The 13,913-nt window shown below is 44.9% G+C and overlaps 1 protein-coding gene across 1 annotated transcript; it reads left to right on the plus strand.

Annotated features, from left to right (window-relative positions):
- Window positions 1–10,873: 10,873 nt before the first annotated feature.
- On the plus strand, window positions 10,874–12,823 carry LOC123083880 (chaperone protein ClpB1-like). The gene is made up of 4 exons (XM_044505761.1): window positions 10,874–11,306; window positions 11,403–11,557; window positions 11,653–11,993; window positions 12,085–12,823. Exons 1-4 carry the CDS (start codon window positions 10,889–10,891, stop codon window positions 12,821–12,823), a joined length of 1,653 nt encoding a protein of 550 aa, XP_044361696.1. The 5' UTR covers window positions 10,874–10,888.
- The last annotated feature ends 1,090 nt before the right edge of the window (window positions 12,824–13,913 follow it).

Genomic DNA, 13,913 nt, shown 5'->3' on the forward strand with positions numbered 1-13,913 from the left:
CTATGCACTTTTCCCCCTGTTTTCCCCTTCATTTACATAGGTTTTCACCAAGTCTAGTGGTGGTCGTTTTGAGATGCTTCATCTGTCCCGAATTGATTGATGTTCTACTTTTGTCCTACGTCAAATCTCTTTAATTTTGACAAAGTCCGTATACAAATATTATCACTTACAACACCAAATTAGCTTAATTAGACTCATCATAAAATCAAACATATTTTCGTATTGTGTATATTTGCGGGGATGATGTTGTATATATTAACTCATTTTTCTATACAGTTAGTTAAAATGGAGACTTCTGACTTAGAATAAAGCTATATTTTAAATTGAACGGAGAATGTAAGCTCGTATTGGTCGGTGTTCATGCCGGCTAGAACGGTGAAGGTCTGAGCTCAGGCCCTTTTTTGACATCATGTTATCTCTACACACGTTCGATCGGTCAATATCCGGAGCCAGTTCAAAGGTCGTTGCAAAAAGAGGTTATTTCCTGCAAGACCTTACTTGATGAAGTATCAAAACATCTCGACTCCTTTGCAAAAAAGATAGGTCAATTTTATAGTTACAGAGAATTTACATGTATTCTTTTTGGGTACCTCCTGGAAGCCTTTAGGCCGTCCTTGGCCTCTTCTCATTTGGGAAAGAAGAGGAGGATCATACATTAAGTATTGAAGCCTCTTCTCCGGGAAGAAAAAAGTACGAAGTCTCCAGAACCAGAACACTTGTCTGCCTCGCACATATAGAATTCACAGAGATAATAACCGGGACCATCGATGTGGTTGTGGCTAACAATTGGTGCAAAAAAATTGGAGTATTTCTGCCTAACAGCTGTGTCCTGGCCACGATCCTATCCACACAGAGGGCAAAGAGACCCATAAGAAACACTCACATGCATAAATTAACACCCCCATGCATATGATGAACCAGATTATGAAAATAGTATGGCCGGGACACATCACCGTCGTTGATTAATGCATATGGTTTGGGCCTGATCATGGAGTCCTGGATGGCGTAGTGTAGGCATGAATGATTGGCTTGCATGCTCGCCGATCCCTGCCGTGCATCCGTGGTGGTCTCCAATTGCAACAGCATGGCCACTTTTCATAGGGCACAGCCTGTACCGGATGCACACCTTGCCATGCATGCCTTCCACATAGCGCATACACAACGTGCCTCTCCTCGCATCTCGCCAATTATTTGTTGCACAAGTAGAGTAGGGGCGGGGTAGGAGTGTGGCGTCAAGATTCTAAGCTCGGATCCCAAGCATCGATCAGTGTCCAAATTGGTAGGGGTACACTTATTCCGACATGATAACAACTACTCCCTCCGTCCCACAATATAAAGCTTTGCGTGGGATCGACTTCAGTTTTGGAAATAATTGTATTTTTCTCTCAAATATTATTATGGCAATTCAAATTTCGTGCATTTGGCGGAACCACAAATGCAGACCCCCGCAGGCGCTATTGGGTTGGCCATGTAGGTCGGTTCTTTTGGTTTTGAAAAGATTTTGTTTGGTTTTTCTTTTTCCTTTTTTTTTCTCTACAATTTTCATGTTTTTTTGCTGCTCATTTTTGTATTGTTTTATTTTTCCAATTCACGATTTTTTTTCAAATTTATGAATGATTTTTTAAACTCAGGAACATAATTTAAATCCTTGAACATTTTTTCAAACTTAAAAATGTTTTCTTCAAAATTGATGAACATTTTTTTGGAAAATCTGTGAAGTTTTGTTCATATTCATGAGCATTTTTAAAATTTACATAAAATAAGTAAATGTGTGAATACTTTTTAAAAATCCATAACCATTTTTAAAATTGTAAACAATTACAAAATTCGTGAACACTTTTTAGAATTCATGAATATTTTAGTTTTACAAACATTTTTCAAGACGTGTGAACTTTATGCCCAATAATTGTAATGATTCATCTTTATGCCCAAATCATATTTGTAATGTACTCACATGCACTACTGCACGATGAAATAATGGTACTCCTACTATTTTGCCTGCGTCATTTTTAGATTTCTGGATATTCAAGATCGTGGCTACCATGTGTTTGCTACATTGTTATTAACACATGGTATGCTACAAAGTTATGACAAGTGTGAAGAGTAATGGAGGCAATTATTCTGTTAATGATTGCAGTACTATACAAGAAGCACATTGTTTGGTGTAAAAGACACAATGGTTTCACCTAAACATCCACATATACATTTCTGTTTGGTGACACTCTTCGAGTACCGAGTGGCGAGTTGCAAGGCGAAAAATCTAAGCCTAATCTTTGTTGGATGTATCTGACAATGGTGACAAATACATGTTGTTTTCTTGTTGGACTGCTCGGAGATTGTTGTAGAACCTAAGGGTTTTAGTATATAAGCCGGGTAGTCTCCTTTCTATTGTGTCTTTGGACCGGCTATACATAAATCGTCTCAAAATTTATTTTCGTAAGTCGATTTTCTTGGCCATTAGATTAAGATTTGTCTTCTTTCTCCAGCTTTCCTTCTCGTCTAACCGCTCCTCCTCCCATAAAATCGACTTATGCAAAATTGCAAATTCAGTCAACTTACATATAGGTACTGTGCCTTTCTAAACATGTGAAGAGAAAAATGCAGGTCAAAGAAAATAAAGAGAAATGGAAGTACTCTATAAGAAACACATTGCTTGGCCAAAAAGCCATAGTGGATTTGCCCAAAACTCTACATATAATCAGCCCGTAACTTAAGGCTGTACACGACATGTTAGGATGGAAAGCGTAAGCATGGAGCAAATTTGTGTATTCACCCAGCATAAGGATCAAGGCACTCTCTGGATCCCAAATTTCCAATCATGCAGCACACATCTACTAACACTTTTGAGTACAGCACAGAGGCAGAGCCATACCAAGAAGAAATGAGGAAAATAATACTAAAATGAAGTCACTGTGGCAGAGGCAGGGGTATATAAAGCACCACTCCGCCCGCCACTACACCAACACATCAACATCTCGAGCTCCCTTTCCGCTCGCCACCATCTCGCCTCTAAGAAACCAAAACAACAGAAGATCATCACAAGACTCAAATCAAGGAACATCATTGCAATTCACAACATGAAGAAGCCATCGACGCTTCTCCGATCGCTCTCTACGCGCCTCTCTGCGCGGCTCGCGCCGTCGCCGGCGGTGGCTCCCTGGCCGCCGGTGCGCTCCGCCTACGACCGCTGGCTGGCCGCCGAGCTCGACGAGCTCCGCGCCGACCCGATCGCCCCGTGCACCAGCGCCGCCTGGCTCGGCCGCGCCCTCGGCCTCGCCGCCGCCGCGCAGAGACGGCTCGTCGCGTCGGCGACGCCGGCCCCGCCGGCCGGCATTGACCGCAAGACCATCGACGAGTGCGTGGAGGACACGGCGGAGCTGCTTGACGCGTGCGCCGGGCTCAGGGCCCGCCTCGACCTGATCAGGAGCTACGCCTCCTCCATGCGCATCGCGCTGCACTGGCTCGAAGGCCGCGGCGGAGGGGCGACCGCGCGGCGCCGCGCGGCCGCGGCGTTCGCCGAGTGCGAGGCCGTGGAGCGCCGGTGCGGCGCGGAGCTCGCCAAGTGCGGGTCCAACCTGCGCAAGCTCGGCGAGAGGGCGCTTCACGCCAGGCACCCTTCCGGCGGCAGGGCGCAGTGCGAGGAGTCCCTGGCCGGCGCGCGCGCGGCGGCGCTTCTTGCCGTGGGAGCCCTCGGCGTTGCGCTGGCGTTCCGGTCGCGCCGTGCCGTTCCCGGCATCGCGCACGCCGGCGGCGGCAAGGCCGGAGCGGCGCCCTGGGAGTGCGCGCTCCAGGAGGTGCAGAAGCACGTCAAGGACGAGTACGAGCGCCGCAGGAAAGAGGGCGTGCCGTGCATGGCCGAGCTCGACGCCGCGGCCGCCGACGGCCGGACGGTGAAAAGCGCGCTGACCACGGGCGGCCGGCACCTGTCGGAGACCGCGGTTGCGGCGGCGAAGAGGAGGTGCGACGAGCTGGAGGAGAAGGTGTCTGTGCTCGAGGAGAGCGTCGGCGAGCTGCATAGGGAGCTCATAAGCGTTAGGATGGTGCTCTTGGAGTGGTCACAGAGTGCAAGAGGGCATGAGGTTCTCAGGTTGTGAAGGATTAGATTACTGATGAACAACCACAGAAACGATCATAGAAATCCGTGTACATATGGATCTTGAATTTTTGAGAGATATTATTAATCTCAATCAATTCTGTGTCCAAACTCTTGGGAGATTGAAATCATAAGTCGTGGAAACCTTTCTACCACTTGAAAGGATGGCCATGTTGAATAATGTGTTGTAGAACTTAGGGCCTTTTTCAAACAAAAAAATTTATGGCCTTTCTGATTCATAGAATTCTCAAAACGCAGCAATAGGAAAAATATGAGATCGCAGTGGCATGCTCATTTAAATTCTATTGGATTCTTGCTTGTTTGATCGTATCACGGAAAAAACAAAGTATTCCTTCCAAGAGATTTGAGCGGATGATAAATTTCCTACGAAATGTAGTACAAAGGAATCTCTAGGAAAAATCCCTATATGTTTCAGTCTTATGAATCCATGACAAACATATGAAAATTATAAGGATTCTAACCATCCAAATTCATACGAAAGTCCTTTAAGTCGAAGGAGCCCTTGAGTTATTCGAAAAAACAAAGGAGCCCTTGAGTTTGCCTTTTTGTTGTTGTTGCTAATAACCACATTTGATTTGATTTTGACAAAGTAGGTACATGCACTGTACTTTTTTAGACTGTTCATTACCATTTTGCCTAATTAAAAAAACCAGACCGAACCGGCGGTCAAACCAGGAAAAACCGGAACCGGTGGCCTCAATAGTTCTTTAAGCTAATAAGACCGTTATATAGAAAACCGGTTGAACGGGCCGGTTTTCTAGAAAACCAGTGAAAACCCAGGCCATTGAACCGGAAAAAATCAAGAAAATATTCTAAAAGAAATTGGCAAAAGTGGAATTCGATCCCAGGTCATGTGAGGCTTGCCCACGCCCCAATAACCAATTCAGCTGTAACACTTTGTTGTCCACTACATATAAAAAAATGATTTATTGTCTAAAAAAACATAAAATGATTTTCCCAGCAGAGTGCCAAGTAAAAGTGTAAATTACACTACTAATTGAATCCTAATTTTTGAATTTTCATTAGGTATTCTTTCCGGCATAATGTGTATTTTTTTTAAATTTCACAGTAGAATTAAGTACACACACAGAGAAAGCGAGAGACGATTTGTAGCACGTAGTACGACTGGGCAGGTGCGCGCCCCTGCGTGTCCTGCGAAATTCGAGAGAGAGAGACAGGATTTATAAAGTTTTGGTCATTGCATGCATTGGAGTGTTGCTTTGAAAAACAATTAATACGCTCAAAGGATAACTTGTTAAATTCTTTTTATGAAAAGGATCACATCTATCATAAGAATTCATCGGAAGTACAAAGCATGTCAAACATAATAAAAATTACACCGAGATTCCAAAACCACTGAACGACCAGTACTGCCGCCAGAATGATCCGCCGATGCTTCACTGTCGTCGCTCCATTATCGGAGCCGGCTTGACCTTGTCGATGACTGTCGGAAAGTCTTCGTGCACAAGCCCCCTAAGGACCGACACCCTGAATCCGCAGGCGTCGCCACTGAACCATTGCATAAATCTGAAGCACCTGACACAAAATCTTGCCACATGATGGGAAAGCCTAACCTCACCGTCCCAAGAAGACGAATGAAATCTATGCCGGAACACCATCGGCTACATTAAAGGATAACTTTTAACTTGGCCATATTACATCCGCAACAATCTTCTGAATTTTCACCACGACCGATACATGTTTGAGGAGTGCAACAAATTATTGGCTACCAGAGAATCGGGTGCCTTGGTGTATTATACTCCCTCCGTTCCTAAATATAAGTCTTTGTAGAGATTTCATTATGGACTACACACAGCTGTATATAGACGTATTTTAAAGTGTAGATTCACTTATTTTGCTTCATATGTAGTTTTTTATTGAAATCTTTAAAAAAACTTATATTTAGGAACAGAGGGGATATATGTCGAATGCATGCATGGCAAGGTGTGCATCCAGTGGGCAGTGGCCATACATGCTGCTGCAATGAGAGACCACCACGGATGCACGGCCATGATCGGTCGCGTTTTGGAACCAATCATTCAAGCTACACACTAACACACACAGACACACCATCCATGATTAGAATGAACCATGTACTACTATTAAAAAAAAACCATGCATCCGTGTCTCCGTGATGTGTCACAAGGATCATGCGCACTTGGATAGAATAGCGTTTGCTATGGTTCCATTAACCTCTTGTGTGGACAGGCCCTGAGCAGTATCCAGACACAACACACAGCTGTTTGACAGAAGTTCTATGCAGTTTTGTATAAACGGCCTAAGCTAGCTAGGCCGCATCAATTGTTAGGCACAATCAGATGGTCTCTGTTTTTATTGTTTAATGAATTCTATATGTGGCAGGCAAAACATGGAAACATCTGTAATTAAAAAGCAATATATGATCATGTGCAATGAGAGGTGGGAAATATGTGGCTTTGTTTTACTTCCGCAAGCTGGGAGTAGCTAACATGCACCACATGTTTTTATGCGCTATTTTTTCAAAAAGAAACAAAGTATAGACATGGACGCTCACAAACACGCAATTCACCCATATAAACGCACACACACGTTTATTTTGCAGATATTATAAATATTTTCTTAACCTAACTTTACATGTTCCCTCCACACAGACATGACATGCGTATGTACTGCTTACCTACGAGAAGAGTGCTAATTAGCGCATTCAGAACCTAATACCCCGGGTTAACTGAACAACTTATTGGCATCATTTAATCCAATGCAAATTATGCAGAATCTAGTATCCTCAAGCCAAGTAGCCCGGAAGACCAACAAAATTCTTCATTTTCAATAGAAAAATAAGCGGTGATCCACGTCTTGGTTGCAGCCATTACATCTCTCGGCACCTATCATGTGCTCAACAACATGGGATAATTAATCACACTGGCGGCAAGATGGAGACCACTAGAATTATGGATGCTCCTTGGTCTCCTAATGCAGATGCAAAAAAGCCCCCAACAACCTTTTTATAGATCTCATTTAGTTCCTAATACGGGATTGTGCATTGAACTGGAATCATTAACTTTAGGTGATGCATGTCTGTTTACATGGCACCAACACTAAGTGAGTGGGAGATGAGGTGAACACGTATATCACTAGGTACAACACCACTATAATACTCCCTCCGTTCACTATTATAAGATGCTCTAACTTCGTTGAGATGAATATAAACATATTTTAGTGTGTTTGTTCACTCACTTCAGCCTATATGTAGTCCAATAAAATATCCAAAACATTTTATATTTGTGAACTGAGGGAGTAGCATTTTCTGAAAAATATTTTTGTTTTATATATCAATTCTTTAGAGGAGTTGTTTTAACTCCATGTACCAGCAGGGGCAGTTAGTCATCTGACTGGAGTGTTCGAAGAAATCAAGATGCTCGAGTGTTGGAAAAATTTACCATGGCCATATGACAGTATGTCATGTGTAATCAGCCGGGCAGAGCTAGATGAACAGCAACCAACAGTTTTGTAGCGACAGCAGCCGACCACCGGGGAATAACGTTAAAAGCAGACTAATCAAAATGTGCCGATGCTTAAGGAGAGGAACGTTTTGGGGCAGAGCAAATCTTATCGGCGATCCTTTTGCTGCTCTGCTGCTAGGCACATGAACGGAGTCTAGTCTTTTGGGTACGACCAACCGTCCTTTGGTGCCGTACTCTTTGGGGAAAAGCCGGAAAGTAAGATCGGGTTGGAACAAAGTAGCTGCTCAAAGCTAGTAGTGTTTTTTATACTAAAATCTTAAATTATACTCTATTTGGCAAAACCATGAAAATGAAAACATAAAGCGTTAAACAAGATTATCATAATTCACCATAATAACAAGCTTATGTTGTTTAGTGACAAGCTAGTTCGGTGCATTAAAAAAATCGGTGCATGATCTGGAATGAAACATGAGATTTATGTAATGTATGCAAGCATCAATAACTCTAGTCTTCGAGATGATAAAATACGATGATAAGAAAATTAGATACAAATGCAATCAAACGAGGCCATTTGCGGCCAAAGTAGGTGGCAGCCAAACATTTTCAGTAGTAGTTGAACAAAGATATTATGACAAGCTGTTAACAATTATTTTCACAAACGAATGGTTATTATGGAAAAATAAATAAATGTTTTTTAGCTGCGATAACAATTTTTTAATGAATAATAAACATTTATGAAATCCTTAATAATGAAAAAGTAACGATTGTTTTAGTGAATATTTGTTTTGTTGGATACGGCAACTCCATAATCCAGAGTGAACGCAACCTTTTTTGTGTGTATGTACGTAAATGAAGTGGAGAAAAGAGGAACGACAAACAAATATAGGAAAAGAAAGTGGTGGCTAAAGAAAAACAACAACAGACAACAAGAAAAAAACACATGAAAAGAAAGAAATAATAAAAAAAAGGATCAATGATGGAAAATAAAAAAACTGCCGTGACAAATCATATGTATCTCAAACATCACGAGCTTGTTGTGATATTCGATCAGAGGCACTAAAAGGCTAGCCCATATAACCCCCATCATAATAGGGGATTTTCCGCTTACTGTTTGTAGTAATGTTGCATATAGGCAAAAACAACTTTATTACTAGCAGGGAGCACAAAAAATCACACTTTTATAATAAATGTAAACACAGAAAAATGGTAGAAAAAAGCCATGTATAAAAGAAATAATAATAATATCATGTAAGAAAAGCAAGTAAATAAATAAGGAATACAATAGAAACAGGAAAAAGAACAAACGAAAAAAGAAGACAAAATGACTATAGCTACTAGACACCACGACTACTACTGATTTTCCTGCCTAATCTATGTTTTAGAATGACCTGCAATTTTTTGATTTTTTTAAAATACTGTCTGAAAATATGTTTTTTAATATGTGTTGTTATTTCATTTTCTGAACATTACAAGAAACATGAACAATTTTTAAATTGCAGGAATATTTTCCTGGAAAAACATAAAATCCAAAAAAAACGCTAGTGAAAAAAAAGAACAAATGAACAAAACAAAAACCCGGCCCCACAACCTTCCTAAAACCACAATGTACGCAGCTAATTGGGTAGACCCACATCCGCTCACTTCATCCTTGTGCATTTGGTCGACAAACTGTTGCCACGAGCGTTATATAGGAAAAGCCTGCAAAATTCCCACATAACACACAGGGGCGTGTGCACATGGCCCAACCAGTTTGTAGTAGGTATTTTTTTCGTTTCACCGGTTGGGCTTCTACGGGTTTTCATTTCTTGCTTTCTTTTCACTTCTTGTTTTTTTTCATTTATAACTACATGGAAAACATTTTTTAAAACAAGAGGTGTATTTATAACACACAATGAATTTCTTTTTTTTGCGGGTAATACACAATGAATTTCAAATACATGATTAATGTGGAGGAGAGAAAGGAAGTTGAAAATGTGGGTACTAGGTGGGGGTTAATTGTCGCATTCGAATAATGACAAGGCTTAGAGGGTCATCATGGACGACAACATATTAATAGACAGAATGACTCGAACAGGCCAGGGCCAAGAGGCGCGCGTGGAGTCACTACCGTCTACGGGTGGCGAGGGCCGGCGGTTAGGCCAACTCGGGCATGAGGAGGAAGACGATAGTCGAGGGAAGAAGACACGTGCGGGGAGGAAGAGGACCCGACTAACTCATAAGTAGCGACTGTGTTTGAATTTATTTATTTTTTGAGGAAGGCGACTGTGTTTGATTGGAGGCCTCCAAGGCAACGATCTTAGCCCGAGGAAAAAAATCATGGATTTGAAAAAAACGTTCATGATTTTTTTATAATAAAACTGAAACATAAAAAGAAGAAAAAGGAAAAACGAAAATAAAATGAAAACCGAAAAACTCAGCGGGCCTATAGCTCCGTGGTCTCCTGGACCATTCATGTAGCTCGTCTGCAGCTGCTTATCGGGCCGGCCATCTGGAGCTGCGTGCGTATCCCCGCCATGTTGGCGTGCAAAAATTTGAAGCCCGCGCCTTGCAAACGCAGTGTGATTGCAAGGCAAGAAACCCGGTGATTGTTCACAGACATTAATCCGATCCTAATTTGCTACACGCCTTGCAGATTTGGAAACCTAATAAAAGGTGATCGGTGATGTGCAAGTGCAAACCCGAACGAAGAACCACAGTATCACACATTCACACCGCGCCTTTGCAGATTTCCCGCGCACGCAGCATGGCGAGGGGATCTTCTGCCGGCGGCAACAAGGCCGGTGGCACCAAAGCCTCGATCCAAATCGACTGGACGGCGACGTTCGAGGGGTCTCCATCGTCGACCATCGCCGGCGGCGATGGTTCGGCGAAGAAGGACCCGAAGACGCCGACCTCCGGCGATCCGTCGAGCAACAACGCGCAGCCACCGAAGAGCGCAGCCACGCCCCCTGCTGAGGGTAATTCGTCGAGCAAGCCCCCGCGGCCGGCCAAGGGTAACTCCCGTGGAGGCGGGCGTGCGAAAAAGGAGGCGCCGGTCGCACCGCCTCCTTGTCCTTCGACGGCCATCTTTGGGGACAAAACCAATCTGGACACCTTTGGCTGCGATCTCACCGCGGCGGCGGCGAACGCCGACCCCGTCGTTGGGCGCGAGGATGAGATCGACCGCGTGGTGTGCATCCTGTCCCGCAAGTCCAAGAACAGCGCCGTGCTGGTGGGCGCGGCCGGCGTCGGCAAGACGGCCATCGCCGAGGGCCTGGCGCAGCGCATCGCCCGCGGCGAGGTGTCCGGGGTCCTGGCCGGCGCGCGCGTCGTGGAGATCAACGTCGCCGCGATGGTCTCCGGCACGAGGGCCCGCGGCACGTTCGAGGAGCGGTTCACCGGCCTCATCGCCGAGGTTGAGGCCGCGGTGGCCGGGAAGGTCGTCCTGTTCATCGACGAGATACACACGCTGCTCGGCGCCGGCCGCTTTTCTGGCTGCATGGACGCGGCCAACATGCTGAAGCCGGCGCTGGCGAGGGGCCGTGTCCGGTGCCTCGGCGCCACGACGCATGCCGAGTACCACCACTACTTTCTCCAGGACAAGGCGTTGGAGCGGCGGTTCCAGAAGGTGCACGTCTCGGAGCCCAGCGAGGACGAAACCGTGGCCATCCTCCGGCGGCTCAAGGCGGCGTACGAGGAGCACCACGGCATGGAGATCCAGGACGAGGCGCTCGTCGCCGCCGCCAAGCTCTCCGGCCGCTATATCCCAGGTAATGAACCATTATATAATTGACTATCCAAACAAACAAATAATGGCATGCGAAACTTCATCCCGAATTCAACGCTTGATTTTCTTTCTGTCTCAGCACGGCATTTCCCGGACAAGGCGATCGATCTTGTTGATGAGGCGTGCGCGACGGCGAGGCTGGTGATGGATCGCCGGAAGAAGCAAGCCACAGGCGACGGCGACAAGCCCTTGGCGCCCAAGGACGAAAACGTCGGACTGGACCATATAGCTCAGGTAATAAGATATATGATGAAGTACCCATCCATTTCCATCCGATTGAAATTTGCACTCCGGTGTCATATCAAACCATCTGAAATTCTCGGGAGCAGATCGTGAGCAAATGGACAGGAATCCCAGTGACCAGTCTCGGGACTGACGAGAGGAAGCGGCTACTGGAGCTGCCGAAGCGGCTGCACTGGCGCGTGATCGACCAGGACGAGGCGGTGAACGTCGTCGCCGAGGCCGTGGTGCGCTCGCGATCGGGCCTCGGGGAGCCAAACCAGCCGTCAGGATCCTTCCTCTTCCTCGGCCCCACCGGCGTCGGCAAGACGGAGCTCGCCAAGGCCCTCGCCGAGCAGCTCTTCGGCAATGAGAAGCTGCTCGTCCGCATCGACATGTCCGAATACATGGGCAGCAGCTCCGTCACTCGCCTCATCGGCGCATCTCCTGGGTATGTACGTGTTTTTTGTACAGCTTCTTTCTTTGGTACACTACACGCAATCTACGGTTACATATGGATGATCTGGCATCTGCGTTTGTAGGTCGTATGGGTACGAGAAGGGTGGGCAGCTGACGGAGCTGGTGCGGCAGCGCCCCTACAGTGTGGTCCTCCTGGATGAGGTGGAGAAGGCCGACGCCGCCGTGCTCAATGTCTTCCTCCAGATCCTCGACGACGGGCGCGTCACCGACGGGCACGGCCGCACCATCAACTTCACCAACACCATCATCATCATGACCTCCAACCTCGGGGCGCACCACCTCCTCGCCCGCGCAGCCACAAAGGACATGGAAGCCACCCGCAAGCGTGTGATCGCCGACGTGCGGAGGCACTTCCGCCCCGAGCTCATCAACCGGCTGAGCGAGATGGTGATCTTCCGCCCGCTCTCCGGCGAGCAGCTGCGGAGGGTGGCGAGGATGCAGCTCAAAGGCATTGCCGCGCGCCTCGCTGAGAAGGGCATCGGCCTCGACGTCACGGACGCGGCCCTCGACGTGATCCTCTCGCGGTCCACCGACCAGGTGCAGATGTACGGCGCGAGGCCGATCAAACGCTGCCTGCAGAAGAACGTCATGACCAGGATATCCAAGATGGTGGTGCGGGAGGAGGTGAACGACGACTGCTACGTGTCTGTCGACGCCGATGAGGAGAAGAAGGACCTGGTGTTTGCCGTGGACAAGCAGAGTTCCAACGAGAACGACGACCCGTCATCCTCTTCCACCAAGAAGAGGAAGAGGCCCCCGGCGAAGCATCTAGTCGTGATTGATGATGACGAAGACGAGTGAAGTGTTTTTCGTTTCAGCCAGACCTGTGTTTTTTGGTCATTGTGTTGCGTTTCTTATCTATGCACTTTAAAAGGCTACAGAATCAACCAATAATTTTGCTAGATACTCCCTCCGTTCTGAATTACTTGTCTTAGATTTGTCTAGGTACGGATGTATCTAGACTCATTTTAGTGCTAGATACATCCGTATCTAGACAAATCGAAGACAAGTAATTCCGAACGGAGGGAGTATAATTTTGTCATTTACAGTCAACTTGGATTGGGTTGTGGACTTGTGGTCTATATTTTGTTTTCATTATTTTGACGAAAAGACAGCTGCTGCTGATTTTGATCCTATTTAGCGCCTTAAGCACCAGTTCAGAAAACTTTGCTACCTGACGCACACCGCTCCTAACACTACATGACAATTAGGCCCGCCCATCGTAAGTTTTTTTCAGTGTTTTTTGGTAGTTTTTTCTTACGGTTTTTCCTGGCATGGTTTTTACTTTATTTTATTTTCTTTTGTTTTATTTTTCCTTTTTCTGTTTCCTTTTTATTTTTCTTTCTTTTAAAAATGCGCGAAATTTTTACAAATTCATTTCCTTTTGCAAATTAGGGATTTCTTTTATAAATTCTTGAAGTTTTTCAAGTCTGCTAACTTCTTTTCAAATTGTGAACATTTTACATTACAGTAAACTTTTTCAAATTACGAGCTTTTGAAAGTCGTCAACTTTTTCAAAATTCATGAACTTTTTGGAAATTGAATCATTTTTCAAATTTCAGATTTGTTCTTCATTTTCATGACCAATTTTAAAATCCATGAACCTTTTAAAATTTCGCTAATATTTGAAGTTAATGATTTGTTAAATAATTTATGAATTTTTATAAATTCATTATTTTTTCTCAAATTAAAGAATTTTAAAATCTGTGAAGTTTTTTTCAAATCTGTGAGCTTTCCACAAATTCGTGAACATTTTTTTAATTTTGTGATTTTTTTGAAATTCACGTATTTTTTCATTTTTCACAAGCTTTTTTTCAAATTCATGAACAATTACTAAAATTCATGAACTTTTTTCAAATTTACCAACCTTTCAAATTCATGATTTTTTTAC

The sequence above is a fragment of the Triticum aestivum genome, chromosome 4A, assembly GCF_018294505.1.
Source record: "Triticum aestivum cultivar Chinese Spring chromosome 4A, IWGSC CS RefSeq v2.1, whole genome shotgun sequence".
Lineage (NCBI taxonomy): Eukaryota > Viridiplantae > Streptophyta > Magnoliopsida > Poales > Poaceae > Triticum > Triticum aestivum.